Genomic DNA, 12,278 nt, shown 5'->3' with positions numbered 1-12,278 from the left:
CCAGTCACACCCCCGCCACCCCTCCCACCCAACGCAGCCCAGGCTCCATCTCTGGGGTCCCAGAGCCAGAAGCTGCCTCCTGCTGACGGATGACAGATGGAGACCAGTGGTCCTGTAGCTGGCTATGATGGCAGTTTATTGGGCGGCTCAGCCAGGGGCCGGCACAGAGGCAGGGGGTCGGCATGTAGCAGGCAGGTGCAAAGCTCTGTGGGTCCATGCAGGCCAGGCGACAGCATCAGCCTGCAACACAAGAGGCTCCGTCAGCTCCTGGTGAGAGCCCGGCTCAGCTGCGGCAAGAGCAGTCAGGGAGGAGGCCCGGGAGCCAACGGCGGGCGAGGGGTCCTGCTGGCTCCCAGGCCTGGGTGTCCCCAACACGCCAGCCTCCTTGGGGAGCCGAGGGCCTTCCCTTGGGCAGGGCTGTTGGAGCTGGGGTCCCTGTCCCTGCGATCCTGGGGGCAAGACGCTGGGCAGTGAGTCACAAGGTGGCAAGGAGCGTGGGCCCTGGCAACCAGCCTCCATCTCGCAGGTGAGAAGGCAGAGGTCCCGGGAGGCGAGCCACCGTGGCCGCAGTGCCGGCGTGGACCACCCCCGCCCTGGCCCAGGTCAGGCTTCCCCAGACCTCACCGACCTCCCTCCACCCCTGTCCAGCCCGTCCTCACCCGCGAGTCCAGCCTGGCTGCCCTGCTCTCTCCTGCCTCCAAAGCCACACGCCAGGAGCTGTCCTCGGCGCTTCCTGGCCCCCGGCCTCTCCCTTCCCGGAACGTCACAGCTGGCCGGCCCCTGCAGCCCCGAGGGCCCCGCTGACCGCCCATCCTCCTCCTCTCCTGCAGCGCCGCCCACATGTCCTCCTCGGAACCACAAGGACTGCGGCCACGCGCGTCTGCACAGGCTGGGGGCCCCCCGCACCATCCTGGAGCCACGAGCCAGCGGGTGAACGGCAGCTCCTCAAACGGCGCCTCTTAAGGAGGCCCCAGAGCGCATGTTGAAAATCACAGCCCGCCGTGGCGGGCACAGGCCAGGCCCCTGAAAAGGCCCTGAGGAACGGGACCCCCGCCGGCCCGCGCACCCCTTGCACGTGGTCTCCAGGCGCGTGCCACCTCCCTCGCCTCCCCACAGCCCCTCTGCCCCAGCCAGGGCCCAGCAGCAAACCTGAGGACCACAAGGAACTGCCGCTGGCCTATGCTTCCCTCCCTGCTGGGCAAGCTTGCCCACCTTCCTCCCAGAGGGTATGCTGAGTGCCAGGAAGGGGAGGGCAGGGAGGAGAGCAGCAGTTGCTCCCCAATGCGCCCCCAGACACAGGCCTAAAAGGGTGACCGAGGCTCAGCCCACATGGGCACTCTTCAGAGCTGTGCCTGCCTCAGCCCCCACCAGAGAGCCCCCGGCACCTGCGTGCCTCCTCTGTGGCCTCTCCCGCCTTCCTGTCCCTGCACCCCACCTCCACGCCTGTCACCTCCTCCCCAGGGTCCCTCCCAGGAGGCCCTCTCAATGCCAGCTTCACAGGAGACCCCATCCCGAGAGCCAGCTGCAGGCCTGGGCCTCTAAGCTCCATCTCCTGGTTAGTAAAATGGGGCTACAGTCAGCTGGCACCCCCAAGCTGGCTTAGCCCTTCCTGGAAGCCTGGGCACAGGCTCTGGCTGGCAGGATGGTGAAGACTCAGCACGCCCCTGCCGACCCCAGCCCCCAGGCCTGTGCAGACCCCATCTGGCCCTCTGCAGGTGCGTCTCCACCTGCATGAATGGACTCACGTGGGGCCCCCCGCACCCAGCACACGGCCCCCACCCCAAGTGCCCCGCCTGCTGCCCCGTGCTCTGCAGGCGGAGCCTCAGCCACATGGTTCTGACGCGAGGCTATGGAGCAGACCTTTGGGTCTGAACAGATGGGACGCTGACGGGATCTGAAAGGTGCTGGGGACAGGCCACGGCCTGCAGGGCTGAGCCCCCGGCACTGGGATCTCCCCCGGGCTGGGGTCCACAGGGCCTCCAGGAGGGCACCCACAGGTCCATGGTGCGGAGACTGGCTCTCAGGGTGCTGGGGCTGGAGGGGGCCGTCTTTCCGGGCTTCGCACAACCCGCAGCCCTGCCCTGCCCCCATCTCTGCTGCACCCTTTTCCTGCCCCGGCCAAACTCCTCAGTCCCCATCTCCTCAGGGTGGCGTCACCTTGGGGGCCACAGGGGCTTCACACACCCCCATCCCATCAAGATGGTGCCCGGCTCCAAACACCCCCGGGGTCTCAGGGACCCTTGATTGATTTAGACCCATAACCTGCACTGACCACGTTCCCCACCTCACCATCAACTTCATGTAGCAGACACACTGTGCCTGCCCCGTGCTTTCTCATCTCTTAAGAGCAGGGTCAGGGCCGGGTCTACAGCCAGGATCAGGTTCAGAGTCAGGTCCATCACATGACCAGAGCAGGACCAGGGTCAGGGCTCAGGGTGTGACCAGGGTCAAGGCTCTGAGTGTGACCAGGCTCAGGGCTCAGGGTGTGACCAGGGTCAGGGCTCAGGGCGGGACCAGGGTCAGGGCTCAGGGTGTGACCAGGGTCAGGGCTCAGGGTGGGACCAGGGTCAGGGCTCTGAGTGTGACCAGGCTCAGGGCTCAGAGTGGGAGCAGGCTGCCCTAGGGTCCGTCTGGAGCACCGTCCTTTGACTGTCTGGGGCTCAGATCACCGTGAGCTCCCTGGGCTATGGGGTGATGGTGAGAGGCCTTCTCAAGGTGCAGGCACCACAGGGACTGGGCTTGGCTCCCATCCCTCAGGTCACTGTCAATGTCCCTCAGACGAGTCATTTCTCATCCACTCACCACTCTGCCAGTGATGCGCCCACCCCCTTGGTGGCGGGCAACTTCAGCTGCCATGGGGACCCAGGCCCAGACCCCTGGGCATCCTCCTCCACTGCTGGGCCTGATGCCAGTCTCGTGTGCCTGCTGGCCAACTGACAGGCCAACTGACAGCCCAGTGACCATTGCCCCCTGGACCGAGGCTACATGTGGGTTAGCCCTGCCCTGGCAGGGAGAGCTCGGGGGCTGGGCAGGAGAGCGCCCAGCGCAGATACAGTCTGCTGGTCCTCCCTAGTGACCCTGTCTGAATAGCTTATTAGAAATTAATATTTAATTCTCTTCTGTGGATTTAGCTTAATTATTCAATTTATTATTGCAATTACTGAGAAGTACCCAGAAGCAAAACTGCTAGCTTTGAGCAGGGAAACAGTCAGGGGGCGGGGTGGGGCGTCTTGCGAAACGCAGCTGACCCTCAGAATGCTTGCTTTGTAGACTTTGGCCCAGGGGCTCCCCTTGGCCCCCTGAAGTCCTCGTTCTGCAGTGAAGCCCTCTCTCCTCTGTCAGGCCTGGCGGCTCCCTTCCAAGTGCCTGCCCTGCAAGTGGGGCCTGGAGCCCTCCTCTCAGGGGGTCCCCAAGGGCAGGACCCCACCGGCCGCCTCCTGCCTGGCTCTGGAGAAGCAAGGGAAGGAAAGTGGCCAGGCCCTCACCTGCCCTGCTGGGCTGATTGACGGGGCTCCTGCAGGAGCGCCCATGACCACGCAGCCCTATGTCGGGGTGGGGACTATCCCCCCTCACAGGTCTGATACCAAAGCTGCATGGAGCTGGGGACCTGCCCTCTGCCCCAGGTGGATATGGCAGGGGGGGGCCAAACCCAGGGCTATGCCACCGCACAGACACGCTTTTGCCCAACCCTTGGCCTCAGGCAATGTGTCCTCCTGCCGCCTGGTGAGTGGGGTCATCACAGTGGACACAGGACTGGATGGCTCAGTGGCCTGACCCTGAGGTCAAGGTGGGCATGGGGGATGAGGGTGGTGCCGAGCTTCGCCTTCCTCCTGCTCAGAGGGCCCCCGGCTGGCATCATCAGGTACCCCCACTCCAATCCTGATGTTGCTGAGGGCCTAGGGCCCTGGCACAGCCTGGGATTCTGTGTGTCCAGTGGTCACTCCAGGGACAGTGTGACCCCTGGACAGGTGCGGCCCCAGAGCCCGGAGTCACAGAACCAAATCTGAGGCCAGTGCCAGCTGGGGAAGGGAGGGGGTCGGGGAGAAGGGGACGGTGAGGGCAGGGGCTTGCCCCAGGGACACGGAGGGCCATGGCCGCCTCCCCAGGAGCTGGGCACACAGGCCTCAAGCGCCCCTCCCCGCCATGATGGGAACAAAGGCCTGGGGCTGGGGTCTGAGCAAGGTTCCCAGCCTGGGTTACAGGAGTCATCAGGGAACCCGAACTCCTGCTTCTGGGGAGGTGTGTGGTCGGGCAGGTCGGCGGCCAGCTTGCAGGAGAGGAAGCCTGCGCGTCCCCGTGGGCACCTGGGGTGGCTGGGACTCGAAAGGCTCCAGGCCATTCCACCTCGCCCCTGCCTAGCGGCCAGCAAACGCCACCACACCGTCCATCAGGCCTCCCGTCTTCTCACTTCTGTGCGGCCGCTGGCACTGGCGTGCTTCTGTTCTTTTCCACCTTTGTCCTGGTGGAGGGCATTCCCACCGGCTGGCTGGGCCAGCCCTCCTCAGGTGGCCTTCTGCCCAGCCTGGGGGTGCTGAGGGGTGGGGTCATCACATGCAAGGGGAAGGGGGCCTGCTGGGAGCAAACACTGCTTCTGACAAGTGGCCCCAGGAAGCCTGGGGGCCTCCTGAACGCGGCCTGGCTGGCTTTTGCTGCCGTGCTCCACCCACAGTGACCGCAGGCCTTTGCCTGTCCCTGCTCTCAGCCCCGAGTGCCCACCTTCTTGTTTGATGGAGGACCCCATCCCCACCTCTCAATCCTCAGCTCTCAAGAACCACCTCCTCCGGGAAGCCCTCCCTGCAGACCTGCGCCCCTTCCAGCTTCCACTCTGCTCCTGACAGGTCAGCACCTCAGGGGCCTGCCTCTCCCCTGAGGGAGCAGTGCTGGGTCTGCTTCCAACTGGCAGGGGCGGGGGTGTTTACTGAATCAGACAGAGGCATCGCCGACCTCTGGGCTGCTGGGACTTGTGCCCATGTGTCCTGCCAGAGGTGACCGGGAGGACAAGGCCTGGCCCTGCTGGCTGGAGGGCCACACGGGAACATCAGAGAGAAAGGCCAGCTGAGTGTCCTGTCTCCATGAACAAGAGCAGGCTCGTGACAATAGTAACACCATTGCGAAGGTGACGGCGTGGTGAGGAGACAGACTGTCACAGAGGGCGGGACTCCTCTGAGCAGGACATCCGGCGACCCTCACCGCTGATGCCCACGGTCACTGCAGAGGCAACACGGATGACCCTTCATAGATCTGGGCCATGATGGGGGCCACAGCCCCTCCCCTCCTCCTGCTGCCCCCAGCCTCTCCCAGGGGTCTCTGTCCACCTGCCTGCTGACCGGGGGCTCTGGGAGGTGGGCGCTGGGTCCCTGGAGGAGATTTCCATGCATAAATGCCCAGGGAGCCGCGTGACCTTCAGGGAGCCCTCCCAGCACCCCCGGCAGGCACGCTTACCACTGAGGCAGGGCGGGCAGGGCTGCCCAGTGTCACCAGCCTGCAGATGACGAGGCCACCAGGCCTTTTGCAGGCTCAGCCTAGAGCAGTCATCTGAGCCACCTTCATGAGCATGCCCCGAGGACAGCGCCACTGACCACCCAGGCCACGTGGACGACCCGCAGTCCCCACACCACCAGACCTCAGGGTCGCGCAGACCCGAGCTACAGCCTGGCCCCACACTCCCGCTCTGTGATCCTGGACAGCCACTTGGCCTTCTGGGCAGTGTTTCCCTGGCACTCCCAACCCCAGGAGGCTCACCCCTCTGTGCTATCCCCTCCAGGTAAGTCCCTTCATCTCTCCATGTGTCAGTTTTCTCATCTGAAAAATGGGGACACACCAGCACCTCCTTCATGGAGCTGTGGTGAGGATTAAGTGAGGTTCTCCCATGTAAAGCTCCTACGCATGGGGCACAGTCATCTCCTGCCCACCCGGATGCCATGCTCCATCCACCACCGCAGCCTCTGGGGAGGGGGAGCGGGCAGCTTAAGGGGGGGTCTGTCCCTCCCTCCTGACCTCACACATGTGCACACACATGCAGACACACACACACACACAGATACACGTGTGTACACACAGACACACATGCACACAGAGAGACACACATGCACACAGAGATGCACATGCACACGCATGTACACAGACACACATGTACACAAAGAGACACACACGTGAACATAGATACATAGGCATGTAGACACACGCATGCACACACAGATACACATGTACACATACATGCACACAGAGACACGCATGCACACAGAGATGCATGTACACAGATGCACGTGTACACAAAGGGACACACACGTGAACACAGATACATAGGCATGCAGACACACGCGTGCACACACAGATACACGTGTACACATACATGCACGCAGAGACACACGTGCACACAGACATGCACACACACGCATGTACACAGACACGTGTACACACAGAGACACACATGCGCATGCACAGACACACATGCAGGTGCACACAGAAACACACACAACACACACGCAAACAGAAGCACACGCGCACACAGAGCTGCAGACACACACGTGCACAGAGGAACCTGGAGATGAAGACCCCACCACTCACTTCCCAAATGGAAATCAATGGCTTCGAGGTTGATATTCCACAGCTTTCAGAAAACATAAAAAACACGATTTGCTATGAGCCTCCATTGAGCCCCTTAAATTTTTGTGCTTGTGAAAAATGCTTCATGGATTGTTGCCCAGATACTGGAATTTCCTATTTGTTGAGGCCCAGCCTTGTGACCCCAGCGGGGGCAGGCGAGGACAAGCCCTCGCTTGCCCTGACCCCCTGCTCCCTCCTCCAGCCACTCCCCCATCCTGCACCAAGACTTGGGACCCAGAGAGCCCACAGGGACACACAGACAGATCCACAGAGAACACAGTTAAACGTGAAAAGAGATCCTGAGGGTGTAAGCGCCGAAGTTGTGGGTCCCCAGGAGGACAGAGGGACGGGGAAGTCCCCCAGATCCAAGGACTCAACTCCTCCTACCGATTCCACCAGCTCCTTCCCCTTAGGAGCCACGGCCGAGACCTGGGCAATCCTGCTGCCGGCCAGTTGCACTGGGCACTGGGAAACCAGCCCCCCTGCAGCCTGACACGCTGCCCCGCGTCCCGAGAAATCACAGGGGTACATGCCCGGGCCCTGGGCCTTGCTGGGGACCCAGAGTCACCATAGCTTCCTCTGCCTGGCTTCTGGGATCGCATCCCTGAAAACCAAGGTTGACCCCAAACCTTCATCTCTCAGATCTGCTCAAAGCGACTGGGCTTGAGGTACTTCTGGAAACACCACTTTCCAGAAAGGCAAGGGGGTCGGATATGAGATGAGGAGCTGGGGCAGGAGCTGGGCTTGACCAGGACAGGCACCCTTGCTTCTGCTTCTGTGTCATCCAACGTTCCTACCAGGGCTAAGGAGGCTCAACCCGGACCACAGACTTGGTCCATAGCCTCGTCACACTATGAGGCCGACCCAGTCACACTCTGAGTCCTGACCCTGGTCACACTATGAGGCTGATCCCAGTCACACTCTGAGCCCTGAACTGGTCATATGCTGAGCCCTGACCCTGGTCCCACTTTGAGCCCTGACCCTGGTCACACACTGAGCCCTGATCCGGTCACACACTGAGCCCCTGACCCCGGTCCCACTCTGAGCCCTGACCCTGGTCACAGTCTGAACCCTGACCCTGGTTACACTGAGCCTTGACCCTGGTCACACACTGAGCTTGATCCTGGTCCCACTCTGAGCCCTGACCCGGTCACACACTGAGCCCTGACCCCGGTCACACTCTGAGCCCTGACCCTGGTCACACACTGAGCCTGATCCTGGTCACACTCTGAGCCCTGACCCTGGTCCCACTTGGAGCCCTGACCCCGGTCACACAGTGAGCCCTGACCCCAGTCACACTCTGAGCCGTGACCCCGGTCACACTCTGAACCCTGACCCCGGTCACACTCTGAGCCCTGACCCTGCTCACACTCTGAGTCCTGACCCTGCTCACACTCTGAGCCCTGACCCTGGTCCTGGACAAGCCCTCATCCTGCTGTAAATTGAGTGCAGGAGCTCACAGGTGAGCGAGGCCTGCTGAGCTAGATAGGCGGTCCTTCCACATTGGAGAGTTCCAGGTCCTGACGTGCCCCGCCCACACACCCCCAAGCCCCAGCCTGTAAGGACCAGGCAGAGGGGCCTGCAAACCTCGGCAGCTGGGAAGAACTGAGCCTAGGGGAGTCGCAGCCCCGGGAGCCGGCAGGGGCCCTTGGGGGGTGGCCTGGACAGTGGGGTGGGGGTGATGTAGGGCCACAACCCCTCCTTGGGAGACCCCTGGAGGGCAGGGCCTTGCCCAACATACAAACACAGAATGGGCGCGTGAGGCTGCGGGTGTCAGGGAGCCCCTCCCTCAAGGCCTGTTTTTTCTGCAGAAGTAATAACCCCCTGCGTTTGAACAGAGCCTTTTCCTTCCTCAAAGCACTGTTTATATTTAGCCATTATCTGCCTTTGTCCTCAGAGCAACTAGGCAGCAAGAGAGAGGCAGACGGTAGCCCCACAGCTCTGCAGAAGCCGTGCCCAGAGCAGGTGGGCCTCCAGGTCCCGGGACCCCTGCCGCATGGCCTGCGGGTCACAGAGGGTGCCTGAGCACAGTGGGCTGGGGTATCTCCTGGCTTGGTGATGCGCCAGAGATGAGGTGTCCCTACAGGGATGGGCTCAGGGCTCCTCCGGTCCCACAGTGCCCAGGGACACCCACACCCCTGCGCCCCCCTCCAGGTGGCCTGGGGCCTGACTCCCAGCTTGTCCTACCAGGGTCTGAGCTGCCCCAGCCCCAGGCCCTCCCCACTGTTTGTCTATAAGCTGCTAGGAGCTGGAGACCCCTCCTGCCCCCTGAGCCCGCGGGCCACTAAGGGGCTACTGGCCGGCCATGTGGCCTGCGTCTCAGCCTCGCCTTCCGTCTCCCCAGGGGTCAGTCCGCTCCAGCCAGGGAGCTCACTGGAGGCCGATCAGCTGTTCCCGCGGGGTCTGCGTGCCTGGCCCGAGGATGCATCCTTGGGTTCCCTCTAGCAGTGGGACGGGTTTCCCAGCCCTGGGGCGGGGTCACAGCTGGGTGTGCAGGGGAGGGTGGGGCGGGAGGGTAAGTGGGAGGTCTGGGAGGTCTGAGCAAAGGAGGGCTGTAGGGAAATCTGAAGGAGTGGAGAGGGGAGGGAAGCCCCTCCCCACTGGTCCCTCAGCGCCAGGTACTGTCCCCGCCCAGGACCCAGGAGCACGGGAGGCCCCGTCAACATGGACCCTCACCTCTGGTGATGGAGCCCAGCCTTGGACATGGCAGTGCCCTACATACGACCGTGGGCCTCAGTCTCCCCTGCTGGATGGTGCTGATGATGACCGTCCCACCGTTGTGAGCAGAATGACCTAAGTAGCAGGCGTGTCGCCCCCAAGGGTGACATCTGGAGCTCTATCTATGCCCTGGGCTGCCGTCACAGATGACCACAGATGGGGTGGGGTTTTGTCCCAGCTCTGGAGGCCAGGACCCAAAATCAAGGGCCAGCAGGGCCTTAGACCCTCTGAAGCTCCAGGGAGGGTCTGCTGCCTGACTCTGCTCAATACCATCCCAGGGGACTAGTCAGTCGTGACCTTCTGGAAGTCAGTGCTTACACAGGGGTCTTCAGGAGAGCCTGCCCTGGGCTGTGAGCTCCAGGCACGTGGGCTGCCCTCTGCCTTGTTCACCACTGGTCAGCAGGGCCCAGCCATGGCTGACACATCGGAGGATGAACGGATGGATAAGTGGACGGGTGGGTGGACCAGAGATGGGGAGACGAGTGGATGGATAAGTGGTGGGTGGTGGATGGGGGTGGGTCAAAGGAGATCAGATGGGTGGTGTGGGGGCAGGGACCGCACCTACCCGGGGCGGCATCACTTTCGGACGGAGGTGGCGACGATGAGGACGATGACCAGCAGGATGGTGACACCAGCCGCCAGGAGGAAGCACTTGACCTTGCGTCTCCGGAGCTGGACAGAGAGACAGAGGCTGCTGTCGTGTGTTGGGCGCCTGGCCTCCCATCCTGGGGGACACTGGGCCTGTGACTGCAGGGGGCTGGGCCCACCTGAGGCCAAGGCCCACACAGACCTTGTCCCTTGCAGGGGACAGATGGCACATACTCATCCAAGAGCCGCTCTGGGTTGGCCCTGGAAAGGAGGCAGGAGAGCCAGTGAGGCGCCGACAGCTCCAGAGGCAGCCAGGCTTGGGAGTGGCTCCTGGTTTGCCCTCCTCCTTAGCCACGCCCCTTCCTGGGACCTTGGATTCTTCTGCAAGTATAAGATGATGCCGTGGACTCCAGGAGCCACTTGGAAGACTTCAAAAGATGACGCATGGCAAGTACACGCCATGGAGTCTGACAAATGCCAGCCACAAAGTCCTCCCCACTTTTCTTATTCCTCTATGTTGTTGTGGTCACTATAAATTTACAACTTGCGGGCACACCATCAAAGGCCTCAGGGCGGGAAGACACACAGATCGGTGCTGGAGAACTCGTCAGGGAGGGTTCTAACTCTCCAGGTCCTGAGCGCAGGGGGTGTGACTCCCCAGGCACACCAGCCGGTGGGAGGTAAGGGACCAAGGTGGAACCTGATGCAAAGCGAGAGCTTAGAATAGCCTGGGAGGTCACCAAGCAGTTCAAGAGGGTTGGTGACAAGCCCTCCAACTTCACAAGAGTTAGTGACTTAGGAAGTAACTAGGAGGTTGGGGAGGAGAAGGAAGACCGATCCCTGGAAAGACAAAGGCCTCAAGCAGAAGGGGAATCTGAGAGGATGGGGGCAAGACCAGGAGGGGGACCCTCAGAACCTGGCTGTGACGGGCTACTCAAGAGAAGGGAAAGAGGTCAAGGATGAATCCCCCGACAGCTCACCTGAGCCATCAAGCGGATGTTGGGGCTGGCCCTGCATTCATCCATTCATTATTGCACTCCTTCCACTGTTCCTCCATCACTCATCCATTCATTCCAATGACCCACCTGCCTGCCAGTCCACATACCCATTCCTCCATCCACTCATCCATCCCCCCACCCCTCCACCCCTCCAGCAACGTGATCACACACACACACACACAACAATCCACCCATCTATCCACCTTTCTGCCCTTCCACTCTTGCAAGGTGGCTCTGGTCTCTAAGCGGACATTACAGTGGAAAGCTGACTCAGCTGTGGGGAAGGGAAGAGCCTGGCAGGGACAGGGTAGGCAGGGTCCCTGGAGTAGGCAGGACTGAACTCTGCTTCAGGGCAGTGTCTCAGATCTGCTGGATGACGGATGGATGACCAACCCCATCCCCATCTTCACTGCCTCAGTGTTACTCCAGCTGAAGACCAGCCATCATCAGAACAGCCCTGCCTCCCAGGCCTGTGGACAAGTACTGTCATGCCATATCCTGGGCCAGCACTTGGCTCAGAGAGGTTAAGTGACCTGCCCCGGCCTCAGAAATGGTGTGCTCATCTGCGGTTCAGCCTCTCTGCCCCGCTTCCCAGCTTTCACAAGTCACACTGCTGCCCTGGCATGCCAGCTGTGTGGGGGAGGGGCCAGAATGAATCAGACATAGCCTTCAGGGAGCCCAGAGCTGGGGGTGGGGGAGGTCGGAAACCCACAGCCCTCCTGGCAGAAAGGGTCTCCAAGCCAGGGCCCCTCAGGACCCTGGACAGGGCCCGCTGTCCGAGTGCAGCAGGACAGCCCCCCTTTTGAAAACTTGTGAGTGCCCAGGGTCCCCCACGGACTGCCTGGACTCAGTCCCTCCCCAACACTGACCGGCGGGTCCTGTCAACGTGTCTGCAGACAAAGAGCCGCCAGCTCACAAGCTGCAGTCAGGATTCCAACCCGGTGCCCGTGGCAGGCCTGTGTGTATGCTCCACATCCCCCACAGAAGGGCCGACGGGCCCTGTGAGCTCTCAGCACCCCTCGCACGCCTGGGCCCCCACACAAGCATGGATGGGGACCATCTGCAGGAATCTGGACGCCCATGAGAAACACAGCTGCCAGGGCTGGGCAGAGCTGGCTTCCACGACCTGACTGTGTGAGGCTGGGGCACACTGCCTGCCTCCCAGGCTCCAGGCGGTCACAGCAAGCCGCTGTCCCAGCTCTCCCATCCACGTGGCTCAGGTACAGCCCAGCTGGGATTAGCCTGGCCTCATGCTCGCCACCGGCAGGAGGAGTGTCCGTGCCCGGCCCAGCCCCGGTCAGCCTTCCCGGGACCCTCAGGCTGACCTCGAGCTGGACAGCAGCTGAGCACCTGCGTGGGTATGATCTA

At 62.2% G+C, this 12,278-nt stretch overlaps 1 protein-coding gene across 2 annotated transcripts in view; it reads right to left on the bottom strand.

Moving 5' to 3' along the window:
• Positions 1-121: 121 nt before the first annotated feature.
• LOC105002280 (t-SNARE domain-containing protein 1-like) overlaps positions 122-12,278 on the bottom strand; it is a 43,234-nt gene continuing 31,077 nt past the window's right edge. The window contains exons 3-5 of one of the 2 annotated variants that reach the window (XR_826933.1): positions 9,890-9,996; positions 6,568-6,610; positions 122-240 (exon numbers count right to left, since the gene is read on the bottom strand). Coding sequence is in view for 1 of the 2 variants with exons in the window: in XM_010858810.1 (XP_010857112.1) it covers positions 9,901-9,996 (96 nt within the window). In the remaining variant the exon portion in view is untranslated. The remainder of the gene's footprint in view (positions 241-6,567; positions 6,611-9,889; positions 9,997-12,278) is intronic. The other variant, XM_010858810.1, reaches the window with a different exon arrangement.

This window comes from Bison bison, unplaced genomic scaffold (assembly GCF_000754665.1).
Source record: "Bison bison bison isolate TAMUID 2011002044 unplaced genomic scaffold, Bison_UMD1.0 scf7180017864444, whole genome shotgun sequence".
NCBI lineage: Eukaryota > Metazoa > Chordata > Mammalia > Artiodactyla > Bovidae > Bison > Bison bison.
This window is presented reverse-complemented; position numbering and strand designations above follow the sequence as displayed.